Below are 12318 nucleotides of genomic sequence, written 5' to 3' on the forward strand. Positions count from 1 at the left end.
GTCTGTATTGAATATTTTAAGAAGAAAACATGACAAAATAGCGATATTATTATTACATGTAACTTATTTTTGCTTCCTTTATGTAGCTTTCAGTGACCTTTGGACAGATTCCTCTGATACTGCATGGTGGCTAGGCTTGGTAGATATACAGAACACATCTCTCTATATGTGGGTTGATGGAAGTATCAGCACATTCTCTAATTTCCATGAGGTGCCGAAAGATATAAACAAATATGTAGCGGGAGATGATGTTACACTGGAATACAAGTGGTTGGAGATGAAAAGCAATGAAAATCATAACGTCATGTGTAAGAAACCTACTGGTAAGTCGTGATATAGAAACAATAAAACAAAACATGTTTACATGGAAGCATATAACCGATTGGTAAGTTGAAGTAAAAAAAGGCAAGCAAACAATTAATATTTTTACATGAAAGCATATAACCAAGTGATAAATCGTGACATAAAAGCAATAAAAAAATACATAATTTTACATGAAAGCACATAACCAAATGGTAAATCGTGACATAAAGGAACATTAACGAGCGGTAAGTCGTAGTATAAGTGCAATCAAACATTACATACTGTTACATGGAAGCATGTGTAAGAACCCAAGTGGTAAGTCGTGATATAGTAGCAGTCAAACAATACATATAGATAAATGAAAGCATATATAACAAACACAGTGATACGTTTTGAAATCAAAAGCAGTCATACTTTTATAATACATATTGTTACATTGAAGCGCATGTACGAAACCATGTGGTAAGCCGTGATATAAAATCAATCAAACAATACATATTGTTAAATGAAAGCATGTAAAAGAAACCAAGTGGTAATTTTATATAAAAGCAACCACACAATACCTATCGTTATATGAAAGCACGTGTAAAAGGTTGTTTTTATCATCATGTTGATGCAAAAAGTAAAGATTTGAAAATTTCACAACATCCATAAAGTGGAAGATGCTTTAGACAGCAATAAATTATTTGAATAACATTTGCACGAAACCAAATGTTTATACGATATAATTGTCGTACAATGTTTGTAATATCAAACTGAACATATAGGTAAGTACCGTTCGTTATAATAAGCAGATAAAACTTTGTATCAAACTAATGAACGTTACTTCAAAGCTTTTAATTAAAGTACTTATTTGTTCATTGTTCTTAATGGATTATTTTTAATAAATATTGGAAACATAATTAGTATATCCATACAAGTTCAGTATAGTATATCCATACAAGTACAGTATAGTAGTTTAGTATATCCATACAAGTACAGTATAGTATATCCATACAAGTTCAGTATAGTATATCCGCACAAGTTCAGTATAGTATGTCCATACAAGTTCAGTATAGTATGTCCATACAAGTTCAGTATAGTATGTCCATACAAGTTCAGTATAGTATATCCATACAAGTTCAGTATAGTATGTCCAAACAAGTTCAGTATAGTATGCTAAAACAAAATAATAGAAGCAAGAAATGATAAACATGCCGGTACACAAATCATTTCAGAAGGACCACACTGTGCCACTATACCGGCATCTTCACCAGACTACACCCTAGTCCATGACACCATGTCAGTAAGCTACTGTGTACAGATCTGTAAAGGACAACAGCTGCAATATGCTCTCATACAAAACTACACTTGTAACTGTGTTCATGTGCTGCCGGCTTTAAATGCCGTTGCGAAGAATATTTGCATATCTGAATGTCCCGGTAACAGATTCCAATATTGTGGCGGAGACCTAAACACGTTCTCTGTATTAAATGGTTAGTATGTTTTGTACAGTAAAATTATTCACATGCTATTGAAAGTATCTAATGGTTCTTATGGGATTTCCGCCTACTGGTGCACGAGAAAACCTCCTTGTCAAGAACAAGCGTATTCATTTTCAGCAAAAAGCCCTTTACCTGAATTTTTTCGTCTACGATTTCTGTTACAAAATCCTATGATAAACATATTTGACCATTCTGTAATACAGAACTTGTTTTTTGTCAAGTCCTTGTACAGCTAGAGGTAGGCTTTAACATTTGTCTTTGGTTGTGTTTTATGGAGCATTTACATATTATTTACTTCCAAAAATGCGTTACAAACAAACAGATTAATGTCAAAGGATTAAGGAGTAAGCTATAAGCTTGTATTAGTGGGGTCGGAGCTTATTGTTAATAGACATCATTTACTTACACTTCCTTGAAGCTTTAGAATATGTTGGTTATGTAAATGAGATTTTGAGAACAGTTAACCAGTTAAAACTACCCCGTTCAATTCTATCATATACTGTTCTAGGGTGGTGCCCCATTGCATTCTTATGTTTATTTCGTCTTTGTTGCATGTGTTTCAAGAATATATCTGTTATGTGCATATTCATTCATACAGTGCTCTTTGATTATATTTTAAAGGGACTCGATTCTTAGCCATTCTTACAAGATAATTTATCAAATTGAAGTTTGTGATTAATGTGTTGCAATTTTAATTACTCAGCTCTAAAAGTATTCTGATGAAAATGAAATTGTTAATAACAGACTTTGTGACAAGACCATTTGCAGTAGTGGCCGTTGCCTTGATCAGATAGATTTTTGGCGAGAATAACTTAAACATACAGAAGCATTTACAGGCATTAGCTGAGTACAACAAACACTGATTTTGTTGATAAAATATACAAACTAGATATTATACGGCAGAAGAATACAATAGACCTACTTTCGTTATCAGGAGAGCATATGGAACAATTAGAGTTAACTCTGACTGAAGCTGTATTTATTGTTTCAGTGAGTAAGAAGCTGGCAGCTAGATCTTGTGAAGAACTTCAACTGGTTGGAATCGACAATAACATATTTCTGCTCCAAGAGGACGATACGAGCAATCTAAAGTATTGTGATGTAGCAGGTGTAGCATATGTTTATTTAAAAGAATATCTTGTAATTATGCAACAGAACTTCAATCATGTAATACTACAATCACTCAGTTCTAGTAAAATCACTGAATATGTATTTAAAGAACCAATACTGTATGGTTCTATATAATTTAGATACACTTGGTATCAAAGTTTATGAGCAAAATACTATGCTGCATGGTATTCACTATACTCGTTAAAGGCAGAACGGACGAATAGATAATGAATGTAAGTTATCAATATATATAAAGGACAAATGTGGAGAATATGCAGACTATTGTATTGTGTTGTTACAAAAATTCGTTTACAGCTAAACTGCTTGTAAACGATCTTAATATTTTTACTAAACGGGTTGGTAGTAGAGACGCCGTATCAGTAAGGTACGATGGTGAGAAGTACTTTTTTCGTAAGAGGTCAACACAAGTTAGCCATTATTACTTGCTGTTATACGCTATATTCGTAAAAAAGAGGTCAACATAAGTTAATTATAAATGACTGCTATTAGTCACTATATCCGTAAAAGAGGTCATCATTAGTTAGTTAGTTAGTTAGTTCGTTATATATATGAAGAATTGTAGAAAACCACCTAGCATGACGGAAGCACCCGTGTTTGAAAATGATCTTGATGCATTTAAAGATGTTCATCCACTACCTGCTCGATTGCAGTTTTGACGTAAAATAATATCATATACAATGGAATTATTTACAAAGAGGGTGTGTGGAGGGAACATACTTTTTCCAAGAATTTTGTGACTGCGTCAGTCCAAAAATTAAATTCCGACAAATTCTACTTAAAGTTTATTTAAAAATTGAAATCCATGAATGCATGTACTAACAAAATAGACGTTGTGTTTATTTTTCTTACAAAACCACGAAATTTAATTCGTACGGAATTAAATGAATCTACAGTGTGCAACATCTATTAGAATATTGAAAATAATAATAATAATTATTATTATTATTATACCAGATTTATATAGCGCCCTTTTCATGATCAATTTCACGTGCAAAGGCGCTTTACATAGTTCAAATGCAGCCACATAGGGCGCATAATTCATCCTCTACTAGTACAGACACAGAGCGATCTGACCAGAGGGCCAGAGTGAGACAAAGCCCCCACGACAGAGATATCTGAAATCAGATAAGGCTTGTCCGGCTAACTTAGCCTAGCTCGTTGCGAATAGACAGCCTGGTTCTTTAACGTGCCCAGTGTATAGCACTGATACACGTAAGGATTGCCTTGGTTCCTGACCAGTACACCTCTAGTTAGGTGGGAAACACTGAAAAGCGTTTCTGAAAATTCCCGAGTAACTGCCGGGGATCGAACCCCCGACCTCAGGATTGGAAGGTCAGTGAGCAAACCACTGAGCTATCCGTAACACACACACATATCCCCACATTAAACGAAACATGTATTTTTACAGTTAGCGAATAACTCTTCTATTTTCTTTGATTAGCTTGTCCCTTTTCTTGGATATTCATAAATGGATCTTGCTACAAGTATATGCTGTATGACAAGAAAATTAAAGATGCAATAGAAATGTGTGCGACAGAAGATGCATATATGGTAACCATAGAAACAAAGGATGAAATTGAAGATGTTATAAATGCCGCTAATAATATAAGTATGCATTTTTGCTTGACTTGTGTCAGAGCTAAGTAACAATGGCGAGTTTACATTAAACAGTGTTCCTTGATTCTGTGTTAGTTTTAGTAAATGATATGGACGAATGACTTTAGACACGTTGTCTTTTGTCAGGTTGTCAGATAAAATATTGATATTTACAGAAATTTAATGTTTTATAATAATAACTCCATATACCCCATATTTGCATTGAAAAGTGAACAATAAGCGGCACGTTAGAATCACCATCTTACATTTTTTTTTAGAAATTATAACGCCTTACAGAGGTTCTGTTGTCTCTTGCATTGAATATGGACAACACTTCTACATGTGCATATGCTACTAGTCACAGATTTTAAATATTTCTATCTGCTTTATTCTATATTGAAATCATCCATTTGACTCTGGTCAGGTTTATACAGTTCTGTAAGCACTTGGAGAGTCGGACTTCTGGCACTGTCACTGAATGGTGGAATTTTTAGGTGGTCGAATGGAAAGATCGTTAGTCTTGACTACTGGAATAATAAGGCAACCGGGCTTGAGGGCACAGTTGTAAGGGTACTGGCTTCAAACTATAGACAATGGGAAGCCAAAAGCGCGAGTAAAGATGTCACACAGTTTATCTGCGAAAAGTCTACAGGTAAGTTACTTTGCAAGTAGTTTGTAAAATTGTTAGAACCATGAAACAATATTCTTTCATTAATTCAAATTTTCTTTCAACAGAAAAATGGCACTAGGTGTATTATCTATGTATTCTCTGCATAATTAAGTAAATTTTATTCACAAGAGAAGGTAATAAATATTATCACACTAAAAGGTTCAACCACTGCATAACTCTATACAGTTTAATTTGGCCAGTGTTTTTTTCTGTTAATATAGATCTAATATTTGAATAGCACAACATATGGCCTCAAATGATGAACATAACTCGGAAGAGAATAGAATTATTAAGTAAACGCGTTTTCAATGGACGATATGCGTAATTGGATATGTTACTAAATTTTGAAAAAAAAGGGTATTTAATGTGTAAAGTATTAAACAATACAAGGAAATCACGTGCACAGTTGAAATTATTATCAAGGAAACTGATATACATTAGTAATACTTATAGATTGAGAAAATAAGATTAACATAAATTAAATACAGTTAAACTTGGCTCAGCGGCCGCCTGTATTAAGCATCGACTTGCCGTGAGCAGTCTGTCAGCCAGTTTCCCAACCTGACATTTTATTCTTATTTTAACTTGTCTTTAGCAGCCACCTGTCATAAGCAGCCGGATTGGATTTGTTGCTCCTTTAAATTGCTGCAAAATACAGGGTGGACGGTAATGTATGCTGTATTTTGCCAGTTATATATACCTTTTACTGTTGATTTTTTTTTCAGATTATAAGGGTTGTTTCGCTAAAACAGGTTTAGTTGGGAATGTTTCAATACATGAATATAACAGTATGACAATACAACAGTGTGTTGAGATTTGTAGAGTAAACTCTAGAAAGTATGCGTTTCTGAATAGCACGAGCTGCTTGTGTGAAACGAGTCTTACGTCTGAACGTAAAGGCAAATGCACCAGTGTATGTAGTGGACAAGACAATCAAATATGTGGAGGGTCTGACGTTATGTCAGTTTATGACGTTGGTAAGTGTCAGTCAAATAAATTTTATCATCAGGAACTTTGTGGTCATGTGCCTTAATAACGCTAAGCTTAAAGATAATGTCTGCATTGATTACATTTGCGACTTGTGACTGAACATTAAAACAAATTCGTTAAGTAATGAAACTTGTGAATTTGATAATTCAATATATTTTTTAACGCTATTATTTTTATAGATGAGGCCAGAACTATAAAAACAAGTCTCAGAGCTACACAGAATATATCTCAAATATTTTTCTCTTGGTTTGATTTAGGAACAACTGGATGTATTTTAAATGAATGTATTACGATAATATTATGTCGGATTCCAAATTATTACCTAAAAATGTTATTTATTCAGATCAATTTCCACCTTTTGCCAGTAACTGTTCAGAATTATTTCGTGCTGGAATATTCCTGTCGGGAAGGTATATGTTATCCGGAACAGAACAAGTTTGCAATTTTACAGGTATATTCATGTAAATAATGTCTCGCATTAGTCCTTAGTTACTACGAAACATAAAACATTACAACGAATTTAAAAAGACCATGATACTAAATTTTAATGTATTTGTTTTATTTGTTGGGTTTAACGTCCCACCGACACAATTACAGGTTATCTGGTGACTTTCTAGCTTTTTATGACGATGGAGGAAGACCCCAGTTGCTCCTCCGTGCATTATTTCATCAAGGAAAGGCACCTGGGCACTGACTAAAGTTCTAGATCTTCCTAAAAGTTAGATCTGACGACAGTCGATTTCCAATATTGCCATTTTTTATATCCACCAATCTATTTTTATTTGAACCAGTCAAACGATTCGTTTCAACAAGCGTTTGGCTATAAGGGACTGAACTAAATATTTTTCTTCAGAATAAAAGTTTCGTCATATTATTACCCTTACAAACGCTTTTCAATTTTGAATGGAAAAATAAGAAAAAACAACTAATTCTCATGACTGATTGTGTTTCTATACATTTTCTTATTAGAATTATAAACCCGTACGTGATAATCACATAGGGAAAACTGGAATCCCAGGTTAAATGTAGATTTTTTTTAAACTTCTACTTTCACTTTCAAAATGTTAAAACCAAGGCTCTGAATGGTGAACATGAGACTCAATAGGCTGTCCTCAGATTCAATGCGTGGCGTTAATAGGAGATGATTTTAATCAGATTGGGCACCTGGGTAGAATTACCGGCCATCGGTAGGCCAGTTGGATGGTTTCCTCACATAAAGAACCCTACACCCCATGTAAGGCGTGAACACACATTGGTGAGCGGCAAGTGATTCAAAGTCAGTAACCTAATCACTCAGCCACGAAGGCCCTTATTTAAACCTTTTTTTGTAGAGATACATCAACTCAAATGTAAAGTAAAGCATGATATCAAAGTAGACCTCCACATGTCAAATCAGTCTTTTTGCCATACGTTCAATTCCAAATTTATAGCCTGTGACTCTTTGTAGATGGCACAACCTGCAATGATGACGACTGGATTGGCCTTCGTGGAGACTGCTACAAATTCTTTCCAAAAGGACAAACATCACATTTTCAGACCTGCCGGGAAAATAATGCTGTTCAAACATCATTGACAACTGTCGATGAATATGACATGTTGGTGGAATATGTAAGAAGTATGTTCATCTAATCTATTTCTGATTTGATTCTTAAATTTTATGATATTTTCGTGTAAACTAAAAATGATTTAAATAGTATGCTAACCAAAAGATCCAGTAAAAGCTTTTCTGGTAGCTATATGCTTGTGTTGAACTTCCAATGGTGTCAAAAACGTGCGAGTTTTCCAATTCTTGTTTTGACAACCGTATGATCTGAGAAACTAGTTTAATATTGTCCATTCAACTTTCTGTAGAATTCAACGGAAAGGTGAGATACTACACATTTCATTACCTCTCTGAAACAGAGGTTGATTTCGTTATGTTTGGTTGCGTTCTATGCTTAAAAAAGATTAGAGATTTCAAAACTGTATTTTTAATGCAAATTAATTTTATGTTGCGTGTTTTCAGGAATTAATTTCCATGGGGGAAATGCTCGAGTTTTTACAGGTATAACCCATGGTGGCTATGATTTAGATGTTTTTATCAGCGATGATGGCTTTCTGACAGAATACAATCTGACAGCAAACGGGCACCTGTTGCACTTGGATCTGCATGATACATACGGCCACATCTCATTCTATATTGACCACAGTCACAAACATAACACTGATCGAGGTGTCATCTGCAAAGATGATAAATGTACGTCCAGAAACTAATAAAACATTTTCTTTATAGTGTATTTAGAGGATATTTGTTAGTTTCAGTGTAAGATTGAAATGTCTTTCACGTGCATTATTTTCACGAGTGGCAAAACCACGAGTGAAAATGTAAGATATGGTGTTCATGAGTAAAAGATATTTTGATCTTACATGTAATGTATGACAAACAATTATTCTTTTTACTTCATGTTTTAACTAAATTAAACCATTTTATAAATTTTTACCAGTGAAAAATTATGTTTGATATTTTTCACTGAAAAAAGATAAATCACTGAAAACATGTATATCTTTATAAATTGTACCACTCGGTAGACTTAAGGAATGTGCAAAATCAAAATATCAAACAAAATAGTTACCACTGGCCTGCCCTCATCAGCGTATATACTAGATAAACATGATATACAGTTTTAGATATGCTTATGCCTATGGTAATGACTTCATGCAAAGCAAGATTATTTTACCACATATATTAATACGAAGTTCTGTGGTTTGTGTTTCAGATGTAATTGGCTGTTACGAAAAACCATCTAGTTTTCTACCAGTTCTTGAAGACTTTGGTTCTGTAGAATTGACTCTCTGTCGGCAGTTGTGTGTTGGAAATGGGAGCAACATAACTCTAGTTGGTTATGATTTTTGCGCGTGTGCAACAGAGGCTGAATTGCATTCGTTTACATCAACAGCTGGAGCGGGATGTGAAGTCCATTGCAAAATGCCTAAAAACCAATTGTGCGGGAATGGATCGACAATGTGGGCCTATCATTCTGGTATGTTGGTCGACAGCTTTTTATATTAATATATCTACTGATAAACATGTTTTCATGTAACCTATGTGTGATAACATGGAATTATTATTCCATAAGTTAAATGTATGTGTCAAACTGTTGTATCTCCATCTTATTAGATTAAATCCAGAAATATACACAAGTTTGTAGCTGATATATTGTGTGAATTAGGAGCGGATGCACATTCGCATCTATAAATGACACACCTTTTCTTGAACTGCATTAAAGCGTAAGTTATCGACCTTATGAAGCTTTTAAGCGAAAATAAACAATAAAGAATGACGTAGACAAAATGTCCTATATGAAAATATCAAAGCAATAGAAAAACAAACTATTGACGTTTACAGTTCTTTTGTAACGTAATGGAGATGTTTTCAGTCTTATTTCATCATTTCAGGTATTGGAGACTTCCCATATGCTGACAGCTGTTCCCACTTATATAAGAATGGTATTTTCTATAATAGCACCTACAGGCTTAGTTCAAGCGATCCCTCAGTTCCCTTTACTGAGGCACAATGTGGGTTTACCGGTGAGAATGTTACGTAGTGATAATACTGTCATGTATTCAAACCAATTTCATAATTGACAATTAATTGACAATGAAGTTATAACATAGCTTAGCAATTCATTTACAATTGATTTTTTCCAGAATTAAATTCAGTTAATTTAAAGGGGCTTCCATTTTGTTTCTCTTTATAGAGCTTATATTTATACTGCATTCCTACAAACACTTTAAAACGTAGAGACTTCTGAAGATATTTTAATACATTTTTGTCCTATTGTAACTTTCAGACATGACAGAATGTCCTGCCAATTGGTTAGGATACAATACTCTGTGTTACAGACTTGTGAAAAATCATGCAACATTTTCCAGTGCTTTGGAACATTGTGCAAAAATGGATTCATATCTGTTTAACCCCGTTGAAGAAACTTCGAAACAATTTGTCAGAAATTTCATTAACACATCGGGGCTGCTTACCGACACTGTCTGGTGGAGTGGAATAACGCCCGTTTTCTTTAACACCTCGTACATTTCATCGCATGGAATATTGGCGGCAGTTGACCAACTCCTGAATGAGAATAGGCCTATCACACACTCCGTATTTCATACGGATACTTCGGTTTTGAGTGCAAACACTCACGACAAGCTACCGTTTATGTGCCAAACAGACAAAGGTTCGTTCAATTTCACCTGGCCTAGCCCAGCTTAGTAGTGCTTCAGTTTGTGTTTAGTTCACTCTACAAGTTAATTCTACATTTACCAATAATTCTTCAGAATATTAAAGCGTTATATCGTTTCTGAAATTATGGTACTTGCTTTATAAGTTTGTTATAGCTGATGAAATAAAGATCTTTTTTTATTCATTTTAACACGTCATCTTAATACGTTAAATCGATATGATATGCTGTAGTAAAATGGTCCATGTCTAAAAATGTTGTTTAATATTTTATTTTAGATTATCCTAAACTTGTAAGTTAGTTTATTGACTGTCCAGAAAGTTTAACTGGTTTTGAAATTCCCTAGTGATATCAAACTCAAGCTAGGCATTATTTTGTAAAACACTGAAACATTTAATTCAATATACTAAAATAAATTTTTCATGATTTTTGCTGCTCTTTTTAAGGGATTCGTGCGCTTAATTGAAGCCATTACAGCATTGCATAAAGCTACACTGTTGCAACACACGTAAATAAATTAAAATTGTACCTGCTTGATGCCACACTCGTCAGTTTCTTGTGTTGGCCGGTGTCACAATAATATCACTAATTTATCCACTGTCTTCCGTTTGTAGTGTTGACTAGTGCCAAATGATATATGGCTAGCATACTTTCACACTCGCTAGTTTCAGCCATTTGAAGGCAGGTCTTAAAATGATTCCAGTCCTTATACATTTCTTTCTCTTCAGCTTCTATTGTAGGCAGGTGTCAAAATGATATAATGAAAATTACCTTGACACAGCATGTTGACAATGCAAAAACTAAACATAGCAAATAATACTTATGTCAAATTTAAATTTTAATGCGTATTTATTTTCCATTTAACTTTAGATTTCCTTGGCTGCTATAAAATCACAGATGTCCCAGACGCGCATTATGAAGATTTTTCAGGCAACTCCCTGACACAATGTTTGTATTGGTGTAAGGGTCAAAGTTATAACTTTGCTGCTGCCCACTCTCACAATTGTATGTGTTTCCTTGACTACCCGGCTATGTCTGAGGAATATGGCAAATGCAATATTGTATGTGACGTTGGGAAATCCCAGATTTGCGGAGGTGGACATGCTAATGATACGGTGTACCATTCCGTTTTGAACATCAGTAAGTATTTTATTATAGATCATGTTTCATAACTTGCTACATCAACACTGTGAAGTGTTACCATATAAATTACATGGATGATAGTTCTTTACTAATTACATGAACAATATGATTGTTTCATTATTGTTTAAATGAGCATCATGAAGTCATTAGAAATTATGAATAACACAAGGCAATTCATTACTGAATATATGTACAACAAGTTATGATTCATTACATATTATGTGAACAATATGTAGTTATTCATTACATATTATGTGAATTACACGTAGCTATTCATTACATATTATGTGAACAATATGTAGTTATTTAATTACATATCATGTGAACAATATGTAGTTATTCATTACATATTATGTGAACTACACGTAGCTATTCATTACACATTATGTGAACAATATGAGTTATTCATTACATATTATGTGAACAATATGTAGTTATTCATTACATATTATGTGAACAATATGTAGTTATTAATTGTACAGTGTTGAAAATCATTATGTTTCATCATTCATTGTATATTGTCCATACTCTTCTCATGTTTCTTTGTCACCGCTTATAAATGCATAGGCGAAGAACTGTATATATGTTCATATGCCTAATAAAACATTGAATTGAATTGAAAAAAATTTCATTACATATTATGTGAACAATATAAAGTAAATTATTAAAAATTATATGAACAATGTGAAGCAAATCTTTACAGATAATATAAACAATATGAGGAATGTCATTATATGATATAAATGAGCAACTATACGAATCGTCTAACATGTATTTTTGAAAT

At 33.6% G+C, this 12318-nt stretch overlaps 1 protein-coding gene across 1 annotated transcript in view; it reads left to right on the forward strand.

Annotated features, from left to right (window-relative positions):
• The window catches only part of LOC123560042 (uncharacterized), a 65397-nt gene that overhangs the window by 37699 nt on the left and 15380 nt on the right, over positions 1-12318 (forward strand). Inside the window, exons 12-24 of the mRNA XM_045352290.2 lie at positions 87-323; positions 1521-1778; positions 2779-2895; positions 4360-4527; positions 4939-5166; positions 5910-6161; positions 6518-6625; positions 7622-7789; positions 8180-8410; positions 8931-9194; positions 9610-9741; positions 10005-10388; positions 11262-11531. Of these exons, the coding sequence (XP_045208225.2) occupies positions 87-323; positions 1521-1778; positions 2779-2895; positions 4360-4527; positions 4939-5166; positions 5910-6161; positions 6518-6625; positions 7622-7789; positions 8180-8410; positions 8931-9194; positions 9610-9741; positions 10005-10388; positions 11262-11531 (2817 nt within the window). The remainder of the gene's footprint in view (positions 1-86; positions 324-1520; positions 1779-2778; positions 2896-4359; positions 4528-4938; positions 5167-5909; positions 6162-6517; positions 6626-7621; positions 7790-8179; positions 8411-8930; positions 9195-9609; positions 9742-10004; positions 10389-11261; positions 11532-12318) is intronic.

The sequence above is a fragment of the Mercenaria mercenaria genome, chromosome 10 (assembly GCF_021730395.1).
Source record: "Mercenaria mercenaria strain notata chromosome 10, MADL_Memer_1, whole genome shotgun sequence".
NCBI classification, from domain to species: Eukaryota; Metazoa; Mollusca; class Bivalvia; order Venerida; family Veneridae; genus Mercenaria; species Mercenaria mercenaria.